General features: G+C 35.5%; 2 protein-coding genes across 3 annotated transcripts in view; one reads left to right on the plus strand and one right to left on the minus strand.

Moving 5' to 3' along the window:
• The window catches only part of Rap1 (RAS oncogene family member Rap1), a 24,054-nt gene extending 11,801 nt beyond the window's left edge, over positions 1–12,253 (plus strand). The window contains exons 1-4 of one of the 2 annotated variants that reach the window (XM_018448671.1): positions 1,233–1,382; positions 10,330–10,607; positions 10,904–11,185; positions 11,391–12,253. In XM_018448671.1, the coding sequence (XP_018304173.1) occupies positions 10,425–10,607; positions 10,904–11,185; positions 11,391–11,480 (555 nt within the window). In that variant the 5' untranslated portion in view covers positions 1,233–1,382; positions 10,330–10,424 and the 3' untranslated portion in view covers positions 11,481–12,253. Of the gene's footprint in view, positions 1–1,232; positions 1,383–10,329; positions 10,608–10,903; positions 11,186–11,390 lie in introns of those variants that run through there. The other variant, XM_018448670.1, reaches the window with a different exon arrangement.
• Positions 12,254–12,716: 463 nt separating this feature from the next.
• Positions 12,717–23,335, minus strand: LOC108723145 (carboxylesterase 5A). The gene is made up of 5 exons (XM_018448663.1): positions 23,180–23,335; positions 22,303–22,576; positions 15,140–15,249; positions 14,098–14,599; positions 12,717–13,641 (listed from the first exon to the last, which is right to left on the minus strand). The coding sequence occupies exons 1-5, from the start codon at positions 23,333–23,335 to the stop codon at positions 12,797–12,799; spliced, it is 1,887 nt and encodes a 628-aa protein (XP_018304165.1). The 3' UTR covers positions 12,717–12,796.
• Positions 23,336–25,310: the final 1,975 nt, after the last annotated feature.

Raw genomic sequence — 25,310 nt, forward strand, 5'->3', positions numbered from 1 at the left:
AAAGTGATATTTTAAGAAGAGAAACTTGGGAAGTCTGACATGGCTTTCACAAGTTTCTTAAGACTTCTGAGGCGCGATGGGGCGACAGTTTTGCGCTTCATAGAACTTGATAGTTACTGAACCGTTTCTGTTTAACTGGACTTGTATTTAATTCTGTTTCTTTTGTTTTCCGTAGGTCCGAACTTAAATAATATTTATACATGTCGATATAGTTTTAATTAAATATTTTTGCATTTTTCATATCATATAAATATTCATTTAGAAATGAAGGATTTCGCGGAATATGGAATGTGAAAGAATAAGAAGCAACGTCTATGGAATTACTGTATTTTAAAGAGGAAAATAGGTCATATCGGATCCGACCGTGACAGCAAAAGAAGAACATTGGCAGGCATCCCTGCTCATTTTCTTCGATCCACGGATTTTAGCTTGGCAACTGTCGTATCGTCTAGCGATTCATTAATAATGATAATATTTAGCGAAAATCTCTAATCTAGCGTGGGTAGGTATATCAACACCCAGTCAATTGATCACAAACAATCGATCACGCTGTAGCAATAAAATCGTATCAATGGGAAAAACGCAGAACTATTTATACGGTGAAAATTCTATAAACTTTCGACATCGGCAGCACACCACTGTAGTAAGCTCGATTGACCGTGTTTATCCGATGGAACCAACGTTCACAAACCAGCACGAATGCATGAAAGAAAAGAATTCATTTATGGAGTAGAGTCTAAAAAAATACGTGAAATTCGATATTACTGAATAGTTCAGATTTATAACGAGAAAATTATCTAAAAGATAACATTTCAAAAAACGTGTGTGGGATATAAAAAGGATATTGTTATATATTATTTCAGTATCTTGTGTTATTTCACTATCTTCTTTTAAACATTTGTTATAAATAATGATTCGTGTGTAGATATATCCTAGAATTCTTGCATAAGCTTCTGTTATATTCCCAGATTAACTCTCGACGGAATTAACGTCGAGATATAGAAGACACACACGAGAGACATAAATTCACTCGCACACGGACGACACGTTGAAGAAACGTTAATCGGTACGAGCCAGCAATTGGGTCATACCGTGTCTCTGGGCCTCGCGGTAGACGACAGGCGGCCAATCTGTGACGCGCGGAGGCCGGAAACTGGTAGCCTAGAAACCGGAAACCGAATCGGGCTGGCAGATCGGCCGGGATGCTTGCGAAGAGAAACATGATATACGCACGCTACGCGAGATCCGATAATCGAACGCGACTCTCGCGTGAAATGTGCATGCATACGTCAAGCGATAGGGAATGAAATCTGCGAGACAAGATAAAACCTGCAAGTAGCCGCGAGCGTTACACGCGTCCCGCTTCAGTAGATATTTCAGAGGTGAGACAGACTTTCTGATGTAAACGCCTATAAATGAAAGTGATTTTCTATATTTAACAGTTTATGTATCGAACGCTGAGGAACTCACAGGTGCTTGGTGGGAAAAATACCATCGAGAAATACTTTTCGCGTATATGATGTGCCAATGCTTGATGTGCATATATACATGTATTCTGATCAATCACTGTGCTAACAAGGATACTCACATATCGCTTCTTTCTTTCAAAAGTAACTAAAAAAATTAATTCGGTTCTTTGCAGCGTCTTAAGATGCTTATTATTAGCACCATTTTTAAATTGACGATCAATTTAATTTGTGATATTATTTCCAAATAATTGCGTTTTAAGTTTGATAAACCGAATCGACGTAGTTTATAGAACTGAAAAATGTATTATTAAGGATCAAGATCCGTTTTGAAAATAAGATTCTTTCTATTATTTTATTTATTCTTATCGGTCTAATTATTTCCAATTATAATTCTCAAAAGATTTAATTAAATTTAATTAAATTTTCTAGACTCCAAGAAAAAAAGATATTTTTCAGTTAATGATTGATTAATCAATTTTTGATTAAATAACATTGGCAAAAAGAATTTATTTTTAACCGATCAGATGTCATTTTGTTATTTTTGTTTCATGACTCTTAAAATCACCCTTTTTTAGTTGTGACGATTTTTATGTTAGTTATGTTACTTGATAATTGATAGGGTAATGTTTACTTAACTCATTCATGATAATAAAATCGAAAATCACATTTTTTAGTTGTGTCAAAGTAAATGAACGGTATATATTGAGTATATTCAATTTGTGCTATGAACATTTAAAATCAAAACTGTTTTATTGTAACGGTACCAGAATTAATACAATGCAAAGTAATCTATACTGGTTGCGTTATTATTATTATTTTGATCTGAAAATAATAGAATAGTAAGATGAGCGCAAAATACTTTTACGACCTTTACTTTTGAACATTTCGACTTACTTAAAGAAAGTTCCACTTTGAATGTTAGACTAGGACGGCAGTAGTTATTCTAAGACGCCCTATATATATTTGCTTCCAGAATAATTGCGCGCGTTCCCCTTTCTCATATCGTCAGGTCGTTTGCAATCATCGCTGTGGCGATGTGCCTTTTATAGAAAGGTACTTACCCTTCCAACTTCATAATCCTTCCCGCACGAAGGACTTCCCTCTTTGGGGGAATCATACATCGTGTCAGATTCGAGGGGAACGACTCCCTCACCGTGTAAACTATAAGGCAAATATAAATAAAAGAATGTTGCGAGAGTTTCCTTTTATTCGTATCGATGTCAGCGTTCGATAAATATATGTCTAATCGTCTCTAATGTATTTCAAGGTTTTTTTAATTTGGTACTTTAAGTCACTTCGAGACTTCTTCAGACTTTAAAATGGTTAAATACTTGCCAATATCACACTGAGAGAAAAGAGTATATTTTTGTGATCATAATTGCATGGTAAAGTAATTATGGTCAGAAGCTTCATCATTTATAAATGTTACTATCATGATATTAGTAATAATATGTTTATATTTCTATGTACTAAAAAATCGGGTAAAAAATATATAGTTGGCTTCGAAAACGATTATAATTTATATACTTTTTTATGTATATAATTGTATGATTTACACAAAAAAATGATTTTGCCGAAATACCTAAAAATTCAAGTTGATACAGATCTGAAAATAATTTTTTTGGACCATCAAAATAATTATGTGGGAAACTCAAGCATGAGCAATGCTGCATGAAGTTTTAATATTCTACCAACCAGTTTAAGCATCCTACATAATTATTTTGATGATTTAAACAAAATTATTTTTAGATTTGCATCTAGCTAAATTTTTAGATATTTAACAGTAGAGTCGCATATTATAAGAAATGTGCAAATGGGATTCGCTTGCTGATTGATGAGCGGTCATTAATCAAAATCAGGAATATCGAGCCGGCAGATGATCGTTCGTAACAAAGCAGCTGTATGTACTAGGGATCCTGTCAGATTCTAGAGATTAGGTTGAAGGTTCTCTCCAAGAAAGATGTTGTTTCTGACAAAATTTGATCAATCAGAAACATTCTTATTCTAATTCTAACATTACAAACAACGTTAAATAGGAGATTATCAAAATTGCGAGATTAGTTTGCACAGAGAATCAGTACAAAGGATCAACTGGCCCGATATTCTCGATTTTGATTGATAACCGCTATCAGTCAATCAACAAGCGAAATCCATTTACGCTTCTTTTATAATATATGACTCTATTTAACAGAACCATTCTTTCTATGTAATTATTATTATTAATATTACAAAGGAAAAAGAGGTAGTATTAATTGAAATTCTAGTTGAAAATTAGCCAAGTTAGAATTTTTTGGTTGAATCTATTCTAATTCAGATAACTGGACTTCTGCTTGGAATGATCAAAATCTTCTGTTTCGTTCATTTTCAACTAGAAATTTTTCTCAGTATATAGCAGTAATAATAATTATAAAAAACTGAAGCTTCTCTAACCTCATAATTATTTTACTATGCAATTATATTCACAAATGCCAAACACTTTTCTCTCTTATTCTCGCCTTCTTCCTTATTTCGAAATCAATGTCTTCGATAATCGACTAGTGATTGCGTTCGCAGTCTACCATCTCCATGATTTGTACGCGACGATAGAATTGAAGCAATAATCGATAGTCAAGATGCTTGAGGCAACTGCCGAACATGCCTGTCGGAACGATTAAGTTTAAATTTCATTCCATCATATATCTTCCACCATATATTGCCGCGTATTTCTGGAGCAGGATAGCGGTGCCCACGCGATCCTTGGAAATTACGTTTAATCACGCGTGACGCAACGGAGAATTGATAATGCGTCTTCTGTATTGTTCGTTTCGACACACATGTGCCCTAAGCATCCATAGCTGCAGCCACAGCGCAAGCCAGACCTCCGTGACCGCGAGATTGACCGCGTTTCGCACCGATACTTTTCAAAGCTTTTTTCGTCGTCGTGCCGTCTTTGACGCGCTCTCTTTCTCCCGCGATCAATCTTCAGTCGCGTAACAGAAAATATCGGCTACGGTCCTCGGCACCGAGAGTGAGTGAACTTGGGAAGACACGATGGGTTTTTCGCAATCAGAGCGACGAGAATGAATCAGTAAGCTTCAAAGGGTCAATCATAAACGTGAGCTTTTTCTATAAAAAGCTGGCTCCATAAATACGTGCGCTACACATATTATGATTAAGCTGTCGCGCTTAAATGGAGTTTTATAATTACATTCATTATATTATCCAGCTTTAACCAAAAATAGGATTTTTCTCTTATTTATTTATTTTTATCGGTCTAAATTTTATTTATAATTATAATTCACTTACAACTATAATATTATGATTACAATTTGCGGAGTCTGCTTTAAATGTGAAGTACGAGGATAATAAGTGCAAGCGTAAGATTCTCAACTCGACGCAGAGTTTTTACGAATGTAACGCTTTAAGCTTTTGAACGCATAGGAATGTTTGAAGAGCAAAAGAATTAACGGAGCTTTTAAGAGCTAAATTGTGGGCTTATTTTATTTTTATTTCGAACCCATCGCGCGTCTGGCCGAGGGTCTCCCGCAACGGCGATGATTGGTTTCGGTCGTTCCACCTTCCGAACGAGACGCGACGTGATGCGACGCGACGCGCTCGCGGCATGCGTGTGCGTGCGTAACAACGGGCGACGTACACATCGATGACGATAGCGCTTCGCCTTCGAGGAGTAAAGACCCGGTTGGGTGAAGTGACTCGACGTCGGTAGAGGTGACCGAGTGCAATCAAGTGTATCGGGAGTCGCTGGAGCAGATAACGTATTTACAGGTCAAAGTGATTGGCGGCGCGACGGTGTATGTGCGACACATCCCTCTTGCTCTCTGTGTAAAGCGCACACACACATACACACACGGGCGTGACAGACACAGGTCCTTGCACGCGTCCGGGATGTACAACAACGGCGATTGTACCTCATAGTACTTGCCGATATGTACGTGTCAGTTACGTGAGGGTCATGTATGCGCGTGTTTACGCGGCAAAACGCACACATGTATACGTAAGACTATATACAAGCTTTGTATAACGAGTTTTCGTCGAGTTTCGATGGTAAATTCGGGGGGAAGACGACGTTTAGCGAAGTACTTATGGGAGCATCTTATGAGAAATCTCACAGACTGCAAATCGTAAACAAGGTCGATTTCGTTCCATTCCGATAAATTCGTAAGAGGATCATGAAATTGGTAAAAGTGAGCAGTGAATCACTGAGAAAGCTCAGTTGAAAATATCTGTGGAGTCAAAGAACGCAATCGTCGTTACTACACACCTCTATTTTTTAAATATCTTATAATCTTTCATCTTAAGTTGATCTCAAATTTTTAAGTATTTCTCTTAAAAGATTAATTTTTGGAATATAACGATGTGACTTTCATAATTAGAAGGCACAACAGAGAAAAACTTCGAAATTTTACTCCGAATGATTCGGAAATAATAAATGATAAATGACGAGTTATTTATACGCGAATAGTAGTAAAAACGCAAAGTGTACTCGAAAAATGACACAACTGCAACAGTTATCTTCGAGTTGCGTTTTCTGCCGGCAGAAATACTCCACGAGAATGAGAAACTTCGCAAGAAGCCTTGCTTTCTAATTCCCGCGTTTAGTGACTTTAATTGTCACGGGCCGACATATCTCCTAGGTAGTAATATACTTAATTAAAGTCAAAGACGAAGGTTGATCAAAGTTCATTCGACCAGTTTCTATTACGTATATAAACGCACAAAGAAGAACTTCATGCGTATCTTACAGAAAGCGATCATAATCAATAAGTGAAAGCACAGTAGAAAGCATAGATACAATAAAAATAAACTGCACATTCCTCAAGTTGTCATTATCAAAATTCATTATTAAAAAGAAAATCATAATTAAAATATAATATATCATAAATCATTATTAAAAAGAACGAAATAGTTTGAATCATATCGCCCTTTCTTTCTCTCAAGTATTGAGTTGAAGAGAGATGGTGACGGAGTTGAATGGAATCATATCAACATATCTCAGGAAAGAGACATGCTGATATGATTCTTTCTAATGGAATACAGATGCTAAGATCAGACAATGCGTAGTCTGTATCTATTACGTCAGTTGAAAATAGAGACCCTCTCTCAAATATGATGCCATTACAGAGAGTATAGGATCACGTAAAACCTACGAAAATCTATGTACTCTGCAATAAAGAGTCAAATATTGTTGCCCTATTTATCTCGATTGTCCAGACTCTTCAAGGTTTCTAATAGAAAATGCGTTAACCTTTCATGATCACACTGGGTCAAAATGATCCGAGCATTTTGTGAAAAATTAATTTTAACACTAAAAAAAAATCGTAAACATATATTAAAATTTAGCGTGAAAGTTACATATACTCGTACATCGTCTTCCATGCTAAATTTTAATACATGTTTACGATTTTTTTTAGTGTTAAAATTAAATTTTTCACAAAAACGCCACTGTTCCATTTTTCTGAAAGGATGAAATTATATACTGTATTTTTTTTAAATCGTTGCAACTAATACTGTCGATTTGATAACACTTTAAAGATGGGTCGGGTCATTTTAACCCAGAGTAACTATCGTGTGGCTTTTTAGAAGTGTGACCATGAAGGGTTAATGCATAAAGGATTAGAAAGCAACTGTCTGACATCTCCAAACTCGTCAATGGTCAGGAATTCAGAATTTGCGAACCAATGAACTTCCTCGAGTCATAAATACAAAATGTGAAGGGAGCATAAAGATCGTTTTCATTTATATATTGTCTATGTAAGTTCGTCAGAATTACGCCTCGGTTTCTGCGAGTCTCTCATGTTGCACGGAGTTCAGGTATCCTTAACAAAGTAAACCATACCGTGGTTACCCTTATCCCTCGAGAGGAATGAATACGGAGCACAAAACAGCTGGGGTTTCTCTTGAATACACACGTGCACGTGTTTGGGAGGGCTGACTCCTCGATTTCTCTATTGATGAATCTCAAATCTCAAATGGGAAATGCAAAGATTTACTCGTGTTGTTCCACGCGAAATAACTAGGTCAGCAGAATTTTGGCGAGCTTTCCTCTAGTCTGTATTTAAATGTGTGTGGGTTTATGTGTGTGTGTGTGTGTGTGTGTGTGTGTGTGTGCACTAAAGCTCTAGGTATACCAAAGTAGCGCAATCCTTTTATTTGAGCCGAAATGCCGACAACTTTCCTATTGACTATTTCGATCGCCATTTTCGATCTAGTTGTCTGTAGTTCAATAAACGCTTACAATTAGTATTATTGGAACATGGTATGGTTAGTAAGTCGAAAATGGAGGACCTTTGCGCTACTTTGGTATATCTAGAGCTTTTAGTGTGCACGTGTGTTTCAACTTTGAGTGCATTCCATTTTGTACTTACAGCGTTTGCAAACATCATTTATTCTTATTTAATATTTGATAGACAACAAGAATGAACTGATGTGCTTACATATTGAAAACGGGACACACCCTTTGTGTGTGACATTTTTCAATCGCGGCATTCATAGTCCGTTCTTATTACAAAACTGTCTTAAGTAATGTCTTTTTTAAGTCGCTAATGCATCTCTGTGATTGGTTTATAACACCTCCAAGACTGTCTTACTTAAGATAGTCTTGAATATAAGAACTGATTATCGATCGCGGAGATGTATTGGAGAAACACCGAAAGTTCGATCCATACTCCTTCTCGAATATCAACTTGTTGCCCGTACTGTTCGCTTTTATACGACCTCCATTAATTCACGGCGCACTTAATTGCCCTGTATGTGGCGTATTTAATGAAATTGTGAAATGTAATACATTATAACGAAGCTATAAACGAGCGACGCGCGCGTCTCTCTTAAAGCACTATTTCGCAAAGTCGAAGATTGACGTTTTATGATATCAGTCGCCGTGTTATTATAGAAGAATACTGTTTGATCTTTGTTAATGAACTTGTAGAAGAACAACACTACCGCTGCCAGGAGAATGGAGAAAATGACGAGAAATTAAACATGGTCGGCGTATACCTTGGAGAGAGCAAGGAAAACCGTGGAAAAAAAGAAAGCTTGAGAGCTATTCCCGGGAAAGATACGCTCGTAAAAGATAACGAAGTTATTTCCTGCCGTGCGTGTTCTTTTCTACGGGTACTCATTTTTTGTTCACGCGTGTTCATTTTTCTTAAAACATTGTAATCATGGTTAATCTCATTTTGTAGAGACCAGACAAAAGAGTCGGGTGTTGTCCAAGAAAATGCTGAGAAACTTTGAAATTCTATTCCTGCAAAAACGTTCTCTTTCTCTGCCCTTTTCCGAAGTGATTGTTATACGAGTATCTTTGAGAACTAAATTTGAAGTTGGTTCGCCGTCGCAGAGTGACGTACGACAATATGTTCGAAAATAGATAACGGATTTTAAATTTGTCAAGTGACATTTCGGCGAATTATTTATTCACGATCAACCTGATCGGAATAATACCTTATACAAAATTATAGGAAGCGCATCGCCATATCTGTCTCTCATGTTAAATATTCAAAAATATTCGTTACGCTAGTCAATAAAATTCAATGTTTTTTTGTAAAGCAAATAACAATGGAATTAAATTAAATGCAGGTTTGAAACGTTCGATGTATCATACATATGTATAAACAGTAAACAATCGAGAAATACAAGTCGTATAAAATTTTGTTTAAATTGTTTGAAATTGTAGAAATAGAAACGCAAATGAAGTCTGACAATGCGATGCGCAGTTTTTAGAAATTTTTTCGAAATTCACACGTAAAAGATGTCGATAGTAGTTTATTGTTGTAAAATTTTTAATTCATTTTAGCAGTATTACGCCTTCGAGGTAACTTTATCAAACACCGTAACGTTCCAACGAAAGTTCTATAGCGGTTTTCATTGTACAGGTCCATTCATAAGGTAAAATCAATGACGAATTGGCGCAAAGAATTCTGCGGTTGTCGATTGGCCGCAGCGCGTCGCCATGATGCCACCGTTAACCAATCAACATCCTATTCGCGGTATTCGCGTTTTCTCTCTTGCTCTGCCATTCGTCGCGTGAAACAACGCTCTTTGGCCAAGCAAAACACGACAAGGGGAGCAACGCGTGACTTGTGTGGAGCAAATGCTACTACTTTCTCGTGAAACAATTAACCATACCGCTTCCGTTTCCGGATGTCAGAATTTTGCGTGATATCAGCAGCTTTCAACTTTAGGAAGCAGTAGCTTAAAAAAGGAAACTTTCCACGAGACCGTGCAGTACAAAGTTCAAATTTAAAATTATAACGGTGTGCGCTTCAAAATACAATAATGACATAAAATTGAGCCATCTTTTTAAAAAAATTTAAATACAAAGAATTGAATGTTTATCTTTATGATACACAAAAAATATATAGCTGGCATCATAAATGACTATAATTAGTCATTTACTATGTCAATTATATATTATTTTTGTACAACAGAATTTTAAATATGATTATTATTACTAACATTATAGCAGTAATGACCGTAAAAATGGAGCGTTTAACTATAATTATTTTACCACGCAATTATAAGCACAAATTATAGTCACAGATACCAAACATTGTTCTCTCAATATATCTTTATGAATAGCTCTTTCTATTTAACGAAACGAGTCCTTGATCGATATAATATTAGAAATTGTGGAGATTATTATTCTTCGCGGAAGAACATGATTGCCTTCCTGTACGTATAACGATCCTGGTAATTTACCATAATCGCGTATACGACCTTTGTTTTACTTCGCATGAAATCACCGCATAAAAAGCATTGAGTCATAAAGGCTGAGTCGTCCTGAAGAAGGTGTGTCATTAAAATTAACCCGTTGTGTAATATTCACGGCCTCTAACCAGACGGTTGCATGTTATTGTTTCAGGTCCGTCTCACTGAGAGCAAATCAAGGCAAAACGTGGCGGATTCGGTGACCCCTCGACTGTGATCAGGCCCATAGGCAGTAGGTAGGGCAAGGAGATGCGCGAATATAAAATAGTGGTACTGGGCAGTGGAGGTGTAGGCAAGTCCGCCCTCACTGTCCAGTTTGTCCAGGAAATCTTCGTAGAGAAGTATGACCCGACGATCGAGGATAGTTACCGCAAGCAAGTCGAGGTCGACGGTCAACAATGTATGTTAGAAATTCTAGACACAGCCGGTACGGTAAGTATCTCTCCTCTTAACACACATTTGCTGTTTTTTTATTTCGAATACACGGATATACCATTAAGACGAGAAATTGATTTTATTTATTTTAGTCTGAGTGTTAATTTTGACTTGTTTTTCTTTCTGTACTGTTCGTTTTGTTCACGTAATGTGGAAGTCTTTATGAAGTAGCATAAAGACATGTTGTTTCATTTATCTCTTAACGCGTCGCGTAACTTTCTCTTTTACTTTATGATTGTAACAATACGGATTGCATTTTTGAGTGACGTTATCATATTCTTGTCTGTTCGCAGGAACAATTCACAGCCATGAGGGACCTTTATATGAAAAACGGGCAGGGCTTCGTGTTAGTGTATTCGATAACAGCACAATCAACCTTCAACGACCTGCAAGACCTCAGAGAACAGATCTTGCGAGTAAAGGACACAGATGATGTGCCGATGGTGCTAGTAGGTAACAAGTGCGACCTGGAGGATGAGAGGGTAGTAGGAAAGGATCAGGGTGTCAACCTTGCCCGGCAATTCAATTGCGTGTTTATGGAGACCTCTGCCAAAGCTAAAATTAATGTTCGCGATGTGAGTTGTGATTCTTTCAATTTCATTTATTCTGATTTAAATAGCATTTTATAATCGTATTTTACAATCTCATCACTCGTCTTTTAATGAAAGTAATTAGCTCGCAATACTTTGTACAATGTTAATAATGTCGTATTCTAATCGATAAACTTCTATAGTTGACGCAGCCAAGTTTTAACAATCATTTGTCATCTTTCGCTTTCAGATTTTCTACGACCTGGTGCGACAAATAAACAAGAAATCGCCAGAGAAGAAGATGAAGCAGAAGAAGAAATCGCTGTGCCTACTTCTGTAAGGTATATGTGGCGGAGCCCATATTCTCCTACATGAAAATCCGAGGATACCAGTGGATTAAAAAAAAAGGACCGGAGCGGTTATAAAACAAGGAAGACACTAATGACAAAAGAGGAGGAGGGGGCTGACGGAATATTAGGCGACAGTAGAACGGGAGTCTACGGTACTGAAATCCGAATGGTTGTAAGACGATGGTAGAGAGACGGGAGAATAAGGGCATATAAGGGCACAAGGTAACGCAGCGGAGCGAAGAACGAAGAGATACGTGCAAAGGAACGCAGCGATAAACGGAAGGAAATATTGTATATAACATTGGTTCCGGGATGGCTCGTGTGCACGCGCAAGCAACGGCGCACAAAGTAGGATACGAGACCCCGCAAGCATCGGTTATCACTGTAGGAATTTTGCATGAATAAATGAAGGGGAAAATGATTAATTAATAGTATATATTTAGGAGAAAGGAAGAGATAAGAAAAAAAGAAACGTTTGTGGACGTGCGCGTGCGCAGGCCACCAGCCCCCATGCATCGCGCTCTCGCCGCGCACCTCTCTCTCTCTTATATAATATAATAATTATACATAGATGGTACTTGAACATTATTGCTATTATTATTAATATTAATTATTATTATCGGATCATCAAAATATTCATAAGTTATCGAACTGTTTGTTTCTCAAACAAAGTATGTTTTTCTATATCTCTCCGTATTAAGACAAATAAAAAAATCAATGAATGTTAAAAAAAGGGCCCAAGTTTCCTACTCTTGTAATGCAACCTGGATTTCATTTTATTTCATTCCGAGCCCCCTTTGTCTCGTTTGTGAACTATGTTCTGCCGTTCGCCTGATTACTGTAGATAATTTCTCCTTGTTTCGTATAAATCTACATCAAGTAACATGTAAGATAAGAAGAACGGAATAAAATAACTTTGTGATATACGCAATGTAATTGAGATAACCAATGTGAACATAGGAAAATTTACTACTACTATATCGCAATAGATACAGACGTACGAGTGCGAGAAATCTCAATTAAATGCGTACAATTGTGAAACAATCGCGAAACGTACGCAGAATCTATTTATACAAGAAGATGCGAATTTCGCGAGATATGTATTCTACAAGAGTATAACAAGATTGTTACTGCGTTTGCTTCTAAAAAGTAGAGTGTGGGAAGAGATCTTGTTATAAAATTGCAAAATCTGACAACGCCGTCTCGTCTTCTTTTATTATTGGTCTATTAAAAATATACAACAGCGAGCGCAATAACACCTTTTTTTTTAAAATTCAGTATTTAATATTTCACGCTGTGACCGTAGCTAGAACCAAAAGCGATGAAACGCCACCGTAGCCATCACGCCGCTGAGACACACGCTATGAGAGAATATCCTCCATGTCGTCGCCGTGCTTGTGATGTTGCAACAATTGTCCGTCGCCTCCATCATGACCTGCGGATAATATTCGTTCCAGAATGCGAGCGCCTTGTAGTCCACTGCGTCCGGCTCGTTCATCTCGATAGTTTTATCGATGATCAAAATTCTCGGATTGTCCTGCGTGTAGGGCTCCCACTTGACCGATACTGTCCTCTCCACGAAGGAAGGATCCCCGGTTTTGGCGAACGTTGTCAGCATCGTCATCATCGACTCGGACATCCTTTTGTCGTTGAAGTTCCATTGCGTCCCACTGACGCCCGTCATATGCGGTAGACCCCAGACGAATGGGAGCTCGAACATGTGCGGCACACCGGCCCATTCCGGCACGTCCTTCGTGACCGGTTGTGTCTTGGGACGATAGTCAAACCGATATACGAAAGCCGTCGATTTTTTCTTCGTCACTTTATCGGCCAACAGTGTCAGGCCAGCCGCGAAATTCTTTTCCGTTTGCAGGTCCAAGTATTTGTCGCGGAACGCCGTCATGTTTGTCGTGGTTGGATATGGTCTATAGAAGAATAGCACCGCGTTTATCACCATCTCGGGCTTCGACTCACACGTGCTGTTGTCATCTGGGATCTGCACTGCCGCCGTGAACTCGTCTGTGATCATCTTCTCGAAGTTCTCCGAAGAAAGTCCGCCCTCTGGATTCTTATTATTAATGATCTCCATGTACGCCAAAACTTGCTCGTTATTCGTGTAGCCGACCATCAGTGGCACCGCATTGAAGTTACCTAATTCGTTGTTTTATTAAAGTTTAAGAAAAATTTAAATCGTACCGAAAGAAATAAAATATCGAAAGGATATCTAAAAGAATATTGAAAAAAATTCAAATAAATTTTTAGAGAGCAAAAAAACATTTGAATATGCTTTAAAGTATCTTCGCGTATCTTTAAATCAGTACTAAGATTTTCCCTTGTGTTTATTTCTACCAATGTTAAACTCGGTTTAATTTATTCTTTATCTTTTTCTAATCCTCAAAATATTAGAAAAAGATAAAAAGTAAATTAAATCGAGATTAAAGTTAATCTGCATTGGTAGAAGTAAACATTAGTATCAAAATATAAAACGGAGTTTTATAGAAAAAAAAGATCTTTAGATCAATATGATGCTTTTTAAACATCTCCGCTTGTCTTTAAATTGATTTTAAAGATTCTCTTATAGAGAGAATCATATAACATTATCATTACCACTTTCCAAAATGTCCTTCGGATGTTGCGCAAGAAATGGTTCCGTCTCGTTGTTGGTTTCGGCATCGACGATCGGACCCCAGCTCTCGATGTCAGATGAGTACTTGATTAAGTGATCGGCTGGTAGTCGACGTAGGCATTCTATCAGCTCGCTGGTCGGTTGTCGAGAGCAGCTAAATCTGTCTGCTATGATGTCGACGACCGGCTTCTCTCTTTCTAGTGTGCCAACAGAACTGATAGCGTCCCCGCTCATAGCAATCGCCTTGTGGAACTTCCCTTCACTGAGAGGACTCAGCATGTGCAGTCCTACACTTATGGCACCGGAATTGTGACCGTAGATGACAATGTTGCTGGGCGAGCCGTTGAAGTACTTGATGTTTCGCTTTATCCAGTCGAGGGCGGCGATTTGATCGAACATGCCATAATTGCCGGATGCCTCGGAGTCCGTCGTCGTGAAGAATCCGAGGATGTTTAATCGATACGCCACCGTCACCACTAGCACCTGCCGGCCGCAAAAGTCGCTCCTCTTTAATCTCGCGGATTGTTAAAGCTTTTCTCTTTTTTTTTTAGCGTGTGCGCGATAAAAATCTCACCAGTAATCGTTACCAAAAGTTTCAAGATTTACTTTAGTTTCGTAATTCGTGCCACGCAAGCGATCAATTTGTCCTCTTTTCTCCGCGGTGAGTTATTCCTGAGAGCCGTAAACGATACCGCATTATGTACATTCCGTCAGATGTATAACGAAAGCTCCATTAATAATGTATCGCGAGCGAATATCAAAGGGTGCGGTTCTATGCTAGAAGTAACGGCACGCGAGATGAGGAAAAGGAAAAGGCTCGGTCTGATTCCCTTCGATTTTACGTCCGCTCAGTAAATGTCCGGAGAATTGATTGAACACCGTTAAAAATACACGTTAATCATCCTCTCTCCTCCCAGATATCGTGATTGTATCGGTATTGATTAGATCGCTGACCGGGTCACGTTAATTTCAATCTTAGATTCCGGCTATTTTGCAAGTATTCCGCGTAATGCAATGTCGCACCTTCTGTTTGGAAACGAATACAGAGGCGTCCCAGATCGCTGGAGTTCCAGTGTTGAAATCGCCACCGTGGAACCAAACCATCACTGGCCATTGGTCGTTCTGACGGTTTCCTACACATATGAAATATTCGTTAACTATCAGAATCATCAGTCTATCGAAAGAGGGATGTTATACTGGTAAGGTTTTATTTTATTGTAAGTCTCACGCAAGCTGGATCATACTCTGTAATATCCAGACAAGGTCTGAACATGTATGATCTATACTTTTTAAATATAAGTTTAAGGGTTTCGTAAGTATTAACGAAAATAGACAAAATCAATATTTTTTTAACGAATCTAATATCTTTTCTTTTATGATTTCATGATTTTAGACTATAAACGTCTTTTTTATCAAAATAAAGTAAAAGGAAATTGGATAATATTTTATTAAAACTTGACTGCGCTAAAGATAGACTGTAATAATCGTAGTCTGCTTGAATAAAATTTTTAATGCTTCTTTTCATATTATTTTTATTAAAGCAAAATATAGATAAAAAAATCTTAAATAATATTTTATTAGTGAACTACTCGAATAATGTTTTAGCAGTGAGTAATATTTTATTAGAATTAGATTGTTCCAAGGATAGGCTGCATTAACTGCAGTAGATTGCTCGAGTAAAGTTTTAACCTTTCTCATATTATTTTTATTAAAATAAAAAGTGTAGAAGGAAATCTTGAATAATATAATATTTTATTAAAACTCGATTGCGTCAAAGATATAGGTTGTGGTAATCGTAGGCTGCTCAAGAAAAGTTTTAGTGTGTTTCTTTTCATGTTACTTTTTATTAAAATAACTTGTAGAAGAAAATCTCGATAATATTTTCTTAGAATTTGCCAAAGATAGGCTGCAATAACAATAGGTTATTCAAGTAAAATTTTTAGTGTTTCTTTTCATATTATAATCCCATCGTATAGATCGAGAAAGAGAATTTATGTGAAGCCACCGCATACACATCCAAGATTCTATTTCCAACCTATCGAGCTTGTTACGATAACGGGGACCGGTACGAGATTCCCTACTCCCCTGTGGTTTCCTGAACACGGACATTCAGTCCTGCATTATCGTCCTGTCGGTTTCTTAGCGACGACCTTGACAGACTTGCATATGTTTCTTTCTTTCGGTATTTTCCGCATTCAAATTATTGTCAACGGAGGGGGTTGCAAGTACGCCCTAATGTCGCGCCGATAGCGCGACCCGGACCTTCCGTAAGTATGAGTATGGTATCCGATGTAGCTTCTTATGCGAATCAATGACTCATGACGACGAGTCGTGGCGATTCAACGACTTCCTCACTGAAAGACGACCAAAGGAACGAAAAGAGAGGGTAAGAGCGAGAAGGCGAGCTTTCGTGACCGGCTTTCTGGTATCTCCACATCTCAGGCCGGGGTCCTGGAAGATCGCGTGCCACCGCGAGCGCGCTAGTTATCGTTACTACTCTTACTAGCTCCACGTTATATCGACCTCGACTAGCGTCGTCGTCGTCGTCGTCGTCGTCGTCATACGTTGTTTCGTGCCGCGAATTCGCGACTCCGAGATCAGTCCTTTTTTTTCTTGGACGGGGGAAAGAAAAAGAGAGACGCCGTTTAGCGGTTGCCGCTGACGATTTCGTTTGATGGTGGCCAAAGTATGTCGTGAGCTTTCGATTTGCATTCAGCCAAAGCTAGACGTGTATTTGAAATACTTTTATTTGAAAAACAGTACTTGTAAGACAATTATATTTTGTATTTCAGCGGAATATGAAAATATTTTGTTTTGTATTTCATGGAAGCATATAAAGTATCTTGTGTTTTGTATTTCAGTATTAATAACAAAAGGTTGAAAATATTTTATATTTTATATTAATAACAAAAGGTTGAAAATATTTTATATTTTGTATAATTTTCAAATACTGAGAGAGAGAGGGAGAGAGAGAAGGAGAGAGAGAGAGAGAGAGAGAGAGAGAAAAAAAAGAGAGAGAGAGAGAGAGAGAGAGATTGACAATCAATCTTATGATTTGAATTACAAAATACAAAAAACTTTCAGTCTTTTAATTTTAAATACAAAATTTGTAATACTTTTACGTGTTCCACTGAAATACAAATCACAAAATATACATTTATATTGCAGAAAATTTTTAATTATAAATTTTTAAATACTTGTCCAGCTCTACATTTAGCTTCACCCATTCTATCAGTTTTTTCTTCTGTACATGCATATTCGAGCTTTTTAAAGGTATACCTATATATTTCCTGGCTATACTTCATTAAATTTGTATTAGGGTAAAACGAGGGCGAGTGGAAAACACAATGCGCAATGCGAAAGCAATTAAAATATTTGCTGCGTCAACGCTGAAAGTTTTAGATAAACTTATTTGAGGCAAAATACTCTTTGTCAGGATAAAACTGTTATTGTTTTTGATAAATCTATTCAGAATTGTAACGTAAACTCTTTTTATAAAATTTTAGTCTTTAATAAGTTTTAAATATTCATTTAAAATTTTTTAAGAACTTTTTTTATATTTATTCTACAAAATATTTTAATTAATTCTGTACTCATCAAGTTAATTAAAAGGGCAGTTTATAATCTATTTAAGATAAACGTATTTTAATTAATTCTGTACTCGTAAAATTAATTAAAAGGGCAGCTAATTAAAAAAGCAGTTTATAATCTATTTAAGGTAAACGTTATTATTAATATTTTTTATTTGTTAATAATTTATTTTTTGCTGGTCGTATTATTCTCAATTTAATCTTTTCTTGAAAAGTGATACCAATATAAGTAAAAAAAAAACCTTGAAAGAAATAATCATTGAGAACAATCGAGCGTGACTGAAGTGTAAACTTCACGGAAGAATTATCTGAGTTAAACCATATCGAGTATTAACAGAATGTCCACCTTTATGCTTTTTATGTTGCAACGATGTGATAAATCTTCTCTGCACGACACTAGGCCTTCACAAGGCACCTTATTCATTTTTTGCTTTGGTCTACTTTTATCTGATCGCAGTGGTATAATGCTCGCCCCCACGGGTAATCACCGCAATCACCTCTTTTCTCTCGAACGATAAGAATCAGTCTCCAAGAACTTGAGGGCGAGCTTTATCTTGCGGAACGAACTTCGCTGTTGACCGCGGTCATTTTTCGTTGCGTTTCGTGTCCTAACGTTGTCGAAGTTTACGTATAGAAAAGAAATAGCACGCAGATAGTATCAAGGATTATCATCAGTCAAATATTTTCTCTATCAATTATATTTATGCAGGGTTGTAAACGTTACATAAAAAAATAACGAAGTTACTGGTTTCGTTACTTTTTTTAGTTACGAATGAGTAACGTAGTTACTTTTCCTAGCGAGTAATAGTAATGGTAACTAAGTTACAATTTTCAGTAACGAGTAACGAAATTTTATGTTACTTTTCTCGTTATTCCGTTGATACAGAGTTAGGGTGAAATCACACGGTGCAGAAAAGAACTGCGGAATAGAGAATGCGCCATTGAAGCAACCAATTAGCACTATTCCGCACTTTTCCATCACGCAAGTTTTGTGTGCTATGTTCACATGATGCGTCAAAGATGCATCCAGGATGAATATCTATAATTTAAAAGAAAGACTTTTTAATATTGTTGAACTCGTTTTGTCGAATTTTCGACACCGCCTAACAGACGGACATTTTGAACAATTGTATTAAAAAAAATTCAAGATTTAGGGAAATAAATCCATCATAATTTAAAGTTAAAAAATATTCTGCTATTTCTAATGTAAATTGATATGTATCAAATGTATCAAAACCAATAAATAAAGAACTCATAAAATAAAAAATAAAATAAAGCTAATAAAATATAAAATGAAACAAAACTATAAATTAAAAAACGATTTATTCTTATATAGCTATATTTATATAAATATAATCATTTTTTGAAAAGTAACGAAAAAGTAACGGATTTTTTCGTTATTTTTAAGTAACGATAACGCATTCCTGTTACAATCGGTAACGAATAACGAGTAATGTATTACTTTTTACTGCAAGTAATGGTAACTGTAACACGTTACTTAAAAACGGTAACGTTAACAACCCTGTATTTATGACAAGACAAAATTCATGTCACAAAAATTACAACCTTCCTGTAAGAATGAACGAAAGTATGTACAATCTGATTCTTTCGTTCTTACCATCCCAGTCAGAAATGATTTCATTGAATTGATATCGAATCGATATCGATAGGATAATTTCAATATCAATTAGACATCGAGTATTAACAGAACATACACTCCCCCGCAATCACTTTTGCCATACCTAAGCCGAAATTTATTAAACTTCAAAGTTTAATATCTTTGCGGAAAATTATCGTAGCTTAAAAAATCGAACGGCATTTCAAAGGTTATTGCAACAGCTTTCATTTAAGCAGAGGAAAAATTGAAAAGACGCATAATTCTATTTTTTATGGATAAAAAACGAACAAGAAAAAATACGATATTTTTTATCTTTAGTTAATTGCTTGCCAATTTGAAATGAATAATAGTAGGATAATGAAACTAACGGGGTTTGAAAGGTATGCCTTTTACCTTTAAAATGATCGCCCGCCCATTTTTGTGCGACGTTTCTTACCGGAGTTATGAGTATTTTTATAAAAAAACATGATTTTGTTTATTTTCTTATTATCTCGAAAACTAAGAGCGATAGAAAAAAATGTTAAATACAAAAAATACTCGTTTTTAGGTAGAAAATACAAAAATAAAGTCAAAATTAAAAAATCGAAAAAATTTTTTTCTTCATCTTTTTAGGTAGAAAAAATTTTTTTAATTTCTCATTTTATGTGATATAGTTGTTAATTATTCAAAGTGTAATTTAGAGTTAAAATTAATTGATGTTATTACATTGTGTCACTATTATAATTTTGAGTAATTTATTGTAACATGACATATTATGTACTGTGTACGTTATAAAATAAATGTTCTAGAATTAAGAAATAAAGATTTTTGTTGTTTATTAAAAGAATTTGTTATTTAATACATAAATCAAATATATAATAATTTTATAAAATAATTCGTAGTGCCTAATAATGGAGAAAAAAATTTTCATTATCATTAAAATATTAATGTGTATATTTTTAAAAGTAACGCTACACTTTGTTCGTATGTATAACTTTGAATAATTAACAACTATATCACATAAAATGAGAAATTAAAAAAATTTTTTCTACCTAAAAAGATGAAGAAAAAAATTTTTTCGATTTTTTAATTTTGACTTTATTTTTGTATTTTCTACCTAAAAACGAGTATTTTTTGTATTTAACATTTTTTTCTATCGCTCTTAGTTTTCGAGATAATAAGAAAATAAACAAAATCATGTTTTTTTATAAAAATACTCATAACTCCGGTAAGAAACGTCGCACAAAAATGGGCGGGCGATCATTTTAAAGGTAAAAGGCATACCTTTCAAACCCCGTTAGTTTCATTATCCTACTATTATTCATTTCAAATTGGCAAGCAATTAACTAAAGATAAAAAATATCGTATTTTTTCTTGTTCGTTTTTTATCCATAAAAAATAGAATTATGCGTCTTTTCAATTTTTCCTCTGCTTAAATGAAAGCTGTTGCAATAACCTTTGAAATGCCGTTCGATTTTTTAAGCTACGATAATTTTCCGCAAAGATATTAAACTTTGAAGTTTAATAAATTTCGGCTTAGGTATGGCAAAAGTGATTGCGGGGGAGTGTACATCTTCATGTTTTTTATGATAGATCTTTATTACTTCAGCATTTACAAATTGCTAAGAAGGGACTTGGTTTATAAATAAATTTTTCTTAACCACACTCATTCTTCCACACTACAAAAAAAAGAACCCGGTAAAAAATTTATCATGCATGACTATGTATAATTATGTATAAACATACATAAACATGTATAAATATTCATAAACATACATAATTTTATGAAATATGTCCATACATGTTCATACGTCCTTCTTTCTTTTGTAAAATTACTTTTTAGTGTAATGGAAATAATAATAGTAATGTGAAAACATTAAAAATAATTAAAAGGGTGATTTTTGCTCTATTTGTTTGAGAAAAAATCAAGTTTGAAGAAATGTAAAAAAATTACTTATGTATAATTATATATAAAGTTATGCATATAATTGTGTATGAGCAATTTTTTTTTCATTTTTCCAAATATGTTTTTTTCTAAAACGAACGTTTTTTCTAAAATGATGCGAAAATTATCCCTTTAATTATTTTTGATTTTCACATTACTATGATTATTTCTATTACATTAAAAGTAATTTTACAAAAGAAAAAGAGATGTATGAATATGTATGGACATATTTAATTATAATGGACATGTATAATTATATAATTATATATGTTTATGAATATTTATACGTGCTTGTGTATGTTTAAACATATTTGTACATATTCATGAAAAATTTTTTACCGGGAACCTAACACTATTTGAATCTGTTTAAATTTCCTTATGCACTATGTCTCAGAAAAGAAGCACAAAAAATGCTTTTTATGTAACAACGACGTGATAAATCTCGTTCTAATAACAGTCATTTTTTATTGAGATATGTCTGCATTCTTTGAAGGGTACATTTGGATTCTCCGAATCTGAGACATTTGAGTGCTCTTAGCCATTCAAAGGTCATTCGGATTCTCACTTGGAAGTACTTAAATAAGCTCTCAACCCAAAATTAGAATCGTAAAATACCGAAAAATAAAGTAAAATTTCGTAAAGTATCTACCTAAGTAAAGTGTAGTCTCCTAAAATACTTTTTATCAAAAATATCATCCGTGTGACTCCATGTATCGTTTTAGCCTTGTTTAACATTTAGTGAACAACAAGAATAAAACTAAATTGCATTCGGATGGTATGTCTGAACGTAGAAACCGAGAAACTAAACTCATTTTCCCAGCGATCACTTATCGAGTGAGAAATCTGTACGCATTCCAGATGGAGAGAACACGAATGAAAAATTAATGCTCGAAACAGGAATAATATTGTTAAAAATTTATAATAATATATATATTGAATCTAAAGTCATCATATATTTAAAAAGTGGATTTGAAACAATTCTTGCGATCTGGAGACTTATAGAATTTAGTATATTCAATTTTGACTCCACATGGATACAATTAAACGCACATACCTTCGCTTGGGACGAAGATGTTCAAGAAAAGACAATCCTCGTTGAATCCTGGATCTGGCATATCCAGTGGTAACAATTGCTTGAAGAGTTTTTCGTGCAATTTAAGTTGACCCGTAGCCTGCGGGCAGGACGGCGCGAACTGCGTTGCATTTTTCACCTCGTTCCAAGAAGGAAGAGGCTCTGTCATTGGTCGCATGAAACGAAGATTGTCAACCGGAGGTTGTGCGTAAGGGATACCGAGATACTGCGTTAGTCTTACCGTGTTGAGAGTTACCTAAATTTCAGAAGTTTATATACGATAAAGGAAGAAACATTTATCGAAGACTAAAAATAATTTTAATTAGTTTAATTTATATCATTTATTTCGTTCTAAAATTAAAATAAAATGAAACGAATCTGTAAAATTAGTGTTCTCTTGTTTTCAATTTAGAAAAAGAAACTGCGCATTAGCAAAAGTTAAACTTAAATTATGCTTATAAAATTAATTGTCTATTTATAGACATTTTATTTAAAGATTTTTATAAACATTCTATTTAAGGATTAAATCAAACTTAATCAATCTTAATCGAACTTTAATAATTAGAATTAATGATACCAAATTTTATTAAATTGAAAAAAAAACATTTAACTTGATATATATCATTTTCATTTTTATCTCTATTTAGAATTATAATCTCATTATAATTTAGATAAAAAGCAAAATTAGTGAAATTAATATCCAAATTAACAGATGTAAAATCAGCTGTTTACTTATAGATGACTCTCGTCTAAAGATTTAAATTTCTGTCAACTTGATGGTTTGAGATGAACAGAGACAAGTCTTAGCAAATATAAAAACTTAACACCGACAGAAAGAAATTGAAGCTCAGTGTCGCACCTCTTTACCGAGGACGGTTCCCTGACTCGGTATCTTAACGGTCGGATTTTCGCGATTGAGACCCTGTCGCGCATGGGTCCTCTGAGCGCGGCTAACGTGGGTCCTCTGGACGAGAAGCAGGGTAGACGCAAAAAGCAGCCACGTCGCGTGCTTCATTCTGCAGACTGACTGGATTCCGCCAGGGAACGTACCGCGACGGTTCCTCGAACCACCTCCAGTTTCACGGAGGTTGCTTCGCGTGACTCCCTACGTTTCGCCTTATTCCACGATCACCCGCTCACCCTCGGTACCTTGGGTTCATTTTCTTGGGTTGGCGGTCGGTCGTGAGCGACCTGCGCTCTTTCACTCTTTGCGCTTTTACGTTTGACGGAAAATTCGCCACTCCGTGCCCTCCTATTCCGAAACACCTGCGAAAAGTAGAATCACAAGCTTGTGATACCGGAATATGTTTCAGTGATAAACCCGATAATGATTGCATGACTAAAATGCGTAATAAATATTTATGTAAAAATTATTAAAAAAATTATGTGTCGACGCATCCAGCAATTATTTAATATTTAAATATATCTAAAGGAGAAAATAATATATAAATAAATGTACCTATAAAGGAATATGTATTAGAGAGGATGGAGTTACAATTCACGGTTTGGTAGCACTAGAGGCAGCATCTCACACATCTCTCAGTTTACAATGAAATAAGTACACAGTTGAAAAAAAATGTGTTGAATTTAATATAAATCGCATGTCCCAAACGGTCCACTCAAATTTTTGAGTTAATTTTACACAAGATGAATATGTTAGAAGGTAACACAAATATCCAAGTAGAACACAGAAATCATGAAGACATCATCATGACCTCATTCGTCATAAGTCCATTTTTAAGTATCAAATGACATCATGATGACATTCTGTGATATCATTATGACTTAATTATAACTCCGTGATCTACCTGGGTATTATGTAAGAGAATAAATACAAAGAAAGACAACATCGGCACAGTTTGTAAACAAGTCGTGGGAACATTTTTATTTTCAGAAAATTAACATTTATGATATGTTAAATAAACACATATTTCATTCATGTCTTAGAATTTACGTTTTAAAACACATTATTTTTATGTTACTTGTTCACTTACTCATAAATTGTATCATTTTGACACTAAGAAACAAGAATTGAATATCAATTTCACAAAAAATGTTTAAATAACATAATCACATTATGTTAAATTAACACTTGAATATGTCAAAAAATTCAACACAAATTGTTAACACAAACGTGAGTGGACCGTTTCCAACACAAATACACAGCTTTTTTTACTGTCTATAATTTATCAATAAAGAAGATCACGACATACACGAGGCTGATTGATGAAGATACGCACGGATAAGATGCAGGATAAGAATGCACATATCTATATGTTCGTATGCATATAAGTTAAGGCCAGACACGACTACAATTGGCTACGGATCAGGTATTCATTTCCATAAAAGTATTAATCGCGATGCAAATAAGCGCCGACGCGTGAAATATAACCCGAACTTTATCAAACCACTCGGTGGCACCCTCACGTTATTACAAGGTGCAAGTAGACACTGTATTGTAACGATTGACCTAAAAATTCAGTTAATGGCAGAATTTTGAAATATGTATGACACTTTGTCGATAGATTGCATGAAATACTGCGATGTTATTCATCGTAGCACGCAGGAGGAGTAAACGTGGGAAAATTTACTGCTGTGTTCTATTATACCTCTGTACTGTTTTTCTTGGACTCTTGAATTCTTGCCGCAGCTTTTCTAATTAATTCGCATAATGTATGTATGATCGATAACGTTCGGGGGGTGAAGAAGAATCGGAGACGCCGAATGAAGAGTTTCGTTAAGGCGTCGAAGGCCTTGAAAATCGATACAGGGGTCTTTCGCCCCGAAGAGAGAGAGGGGGGGGGCAGAGGGAGCAGGTAACACGCTATCATTAAGATGTAATCTTCAAGCACCTCTAGCTAGCGCGACCTTGAATGTTACACAACCCGCAATTATCTGTGTCCGGCCGAAAAGTCCTTTCTTCAGCTTTGATCGTAATTACGAGAATGGATGGCGTGTCGATAAATTATTCTATAAATTACTCTATATAA

This window comes from Mycetomoellerius zeteki, unplaced genomic scaffold (genome assembly GCF_001594055.1).
Source record: "Mycetomoellerius zeteki isolate Tzet28-1 unplaced genomic scaffold, Tzet1.0 scaffold223, whole genome shotgun sequence".
Taxonomy (NCBI): Eukaryota; Metazoa; Arthropoda; class Insecta; order Hymenoptera; family Formicidae; genus Mycetomoellerius; species Mycetomoellerius zeteki.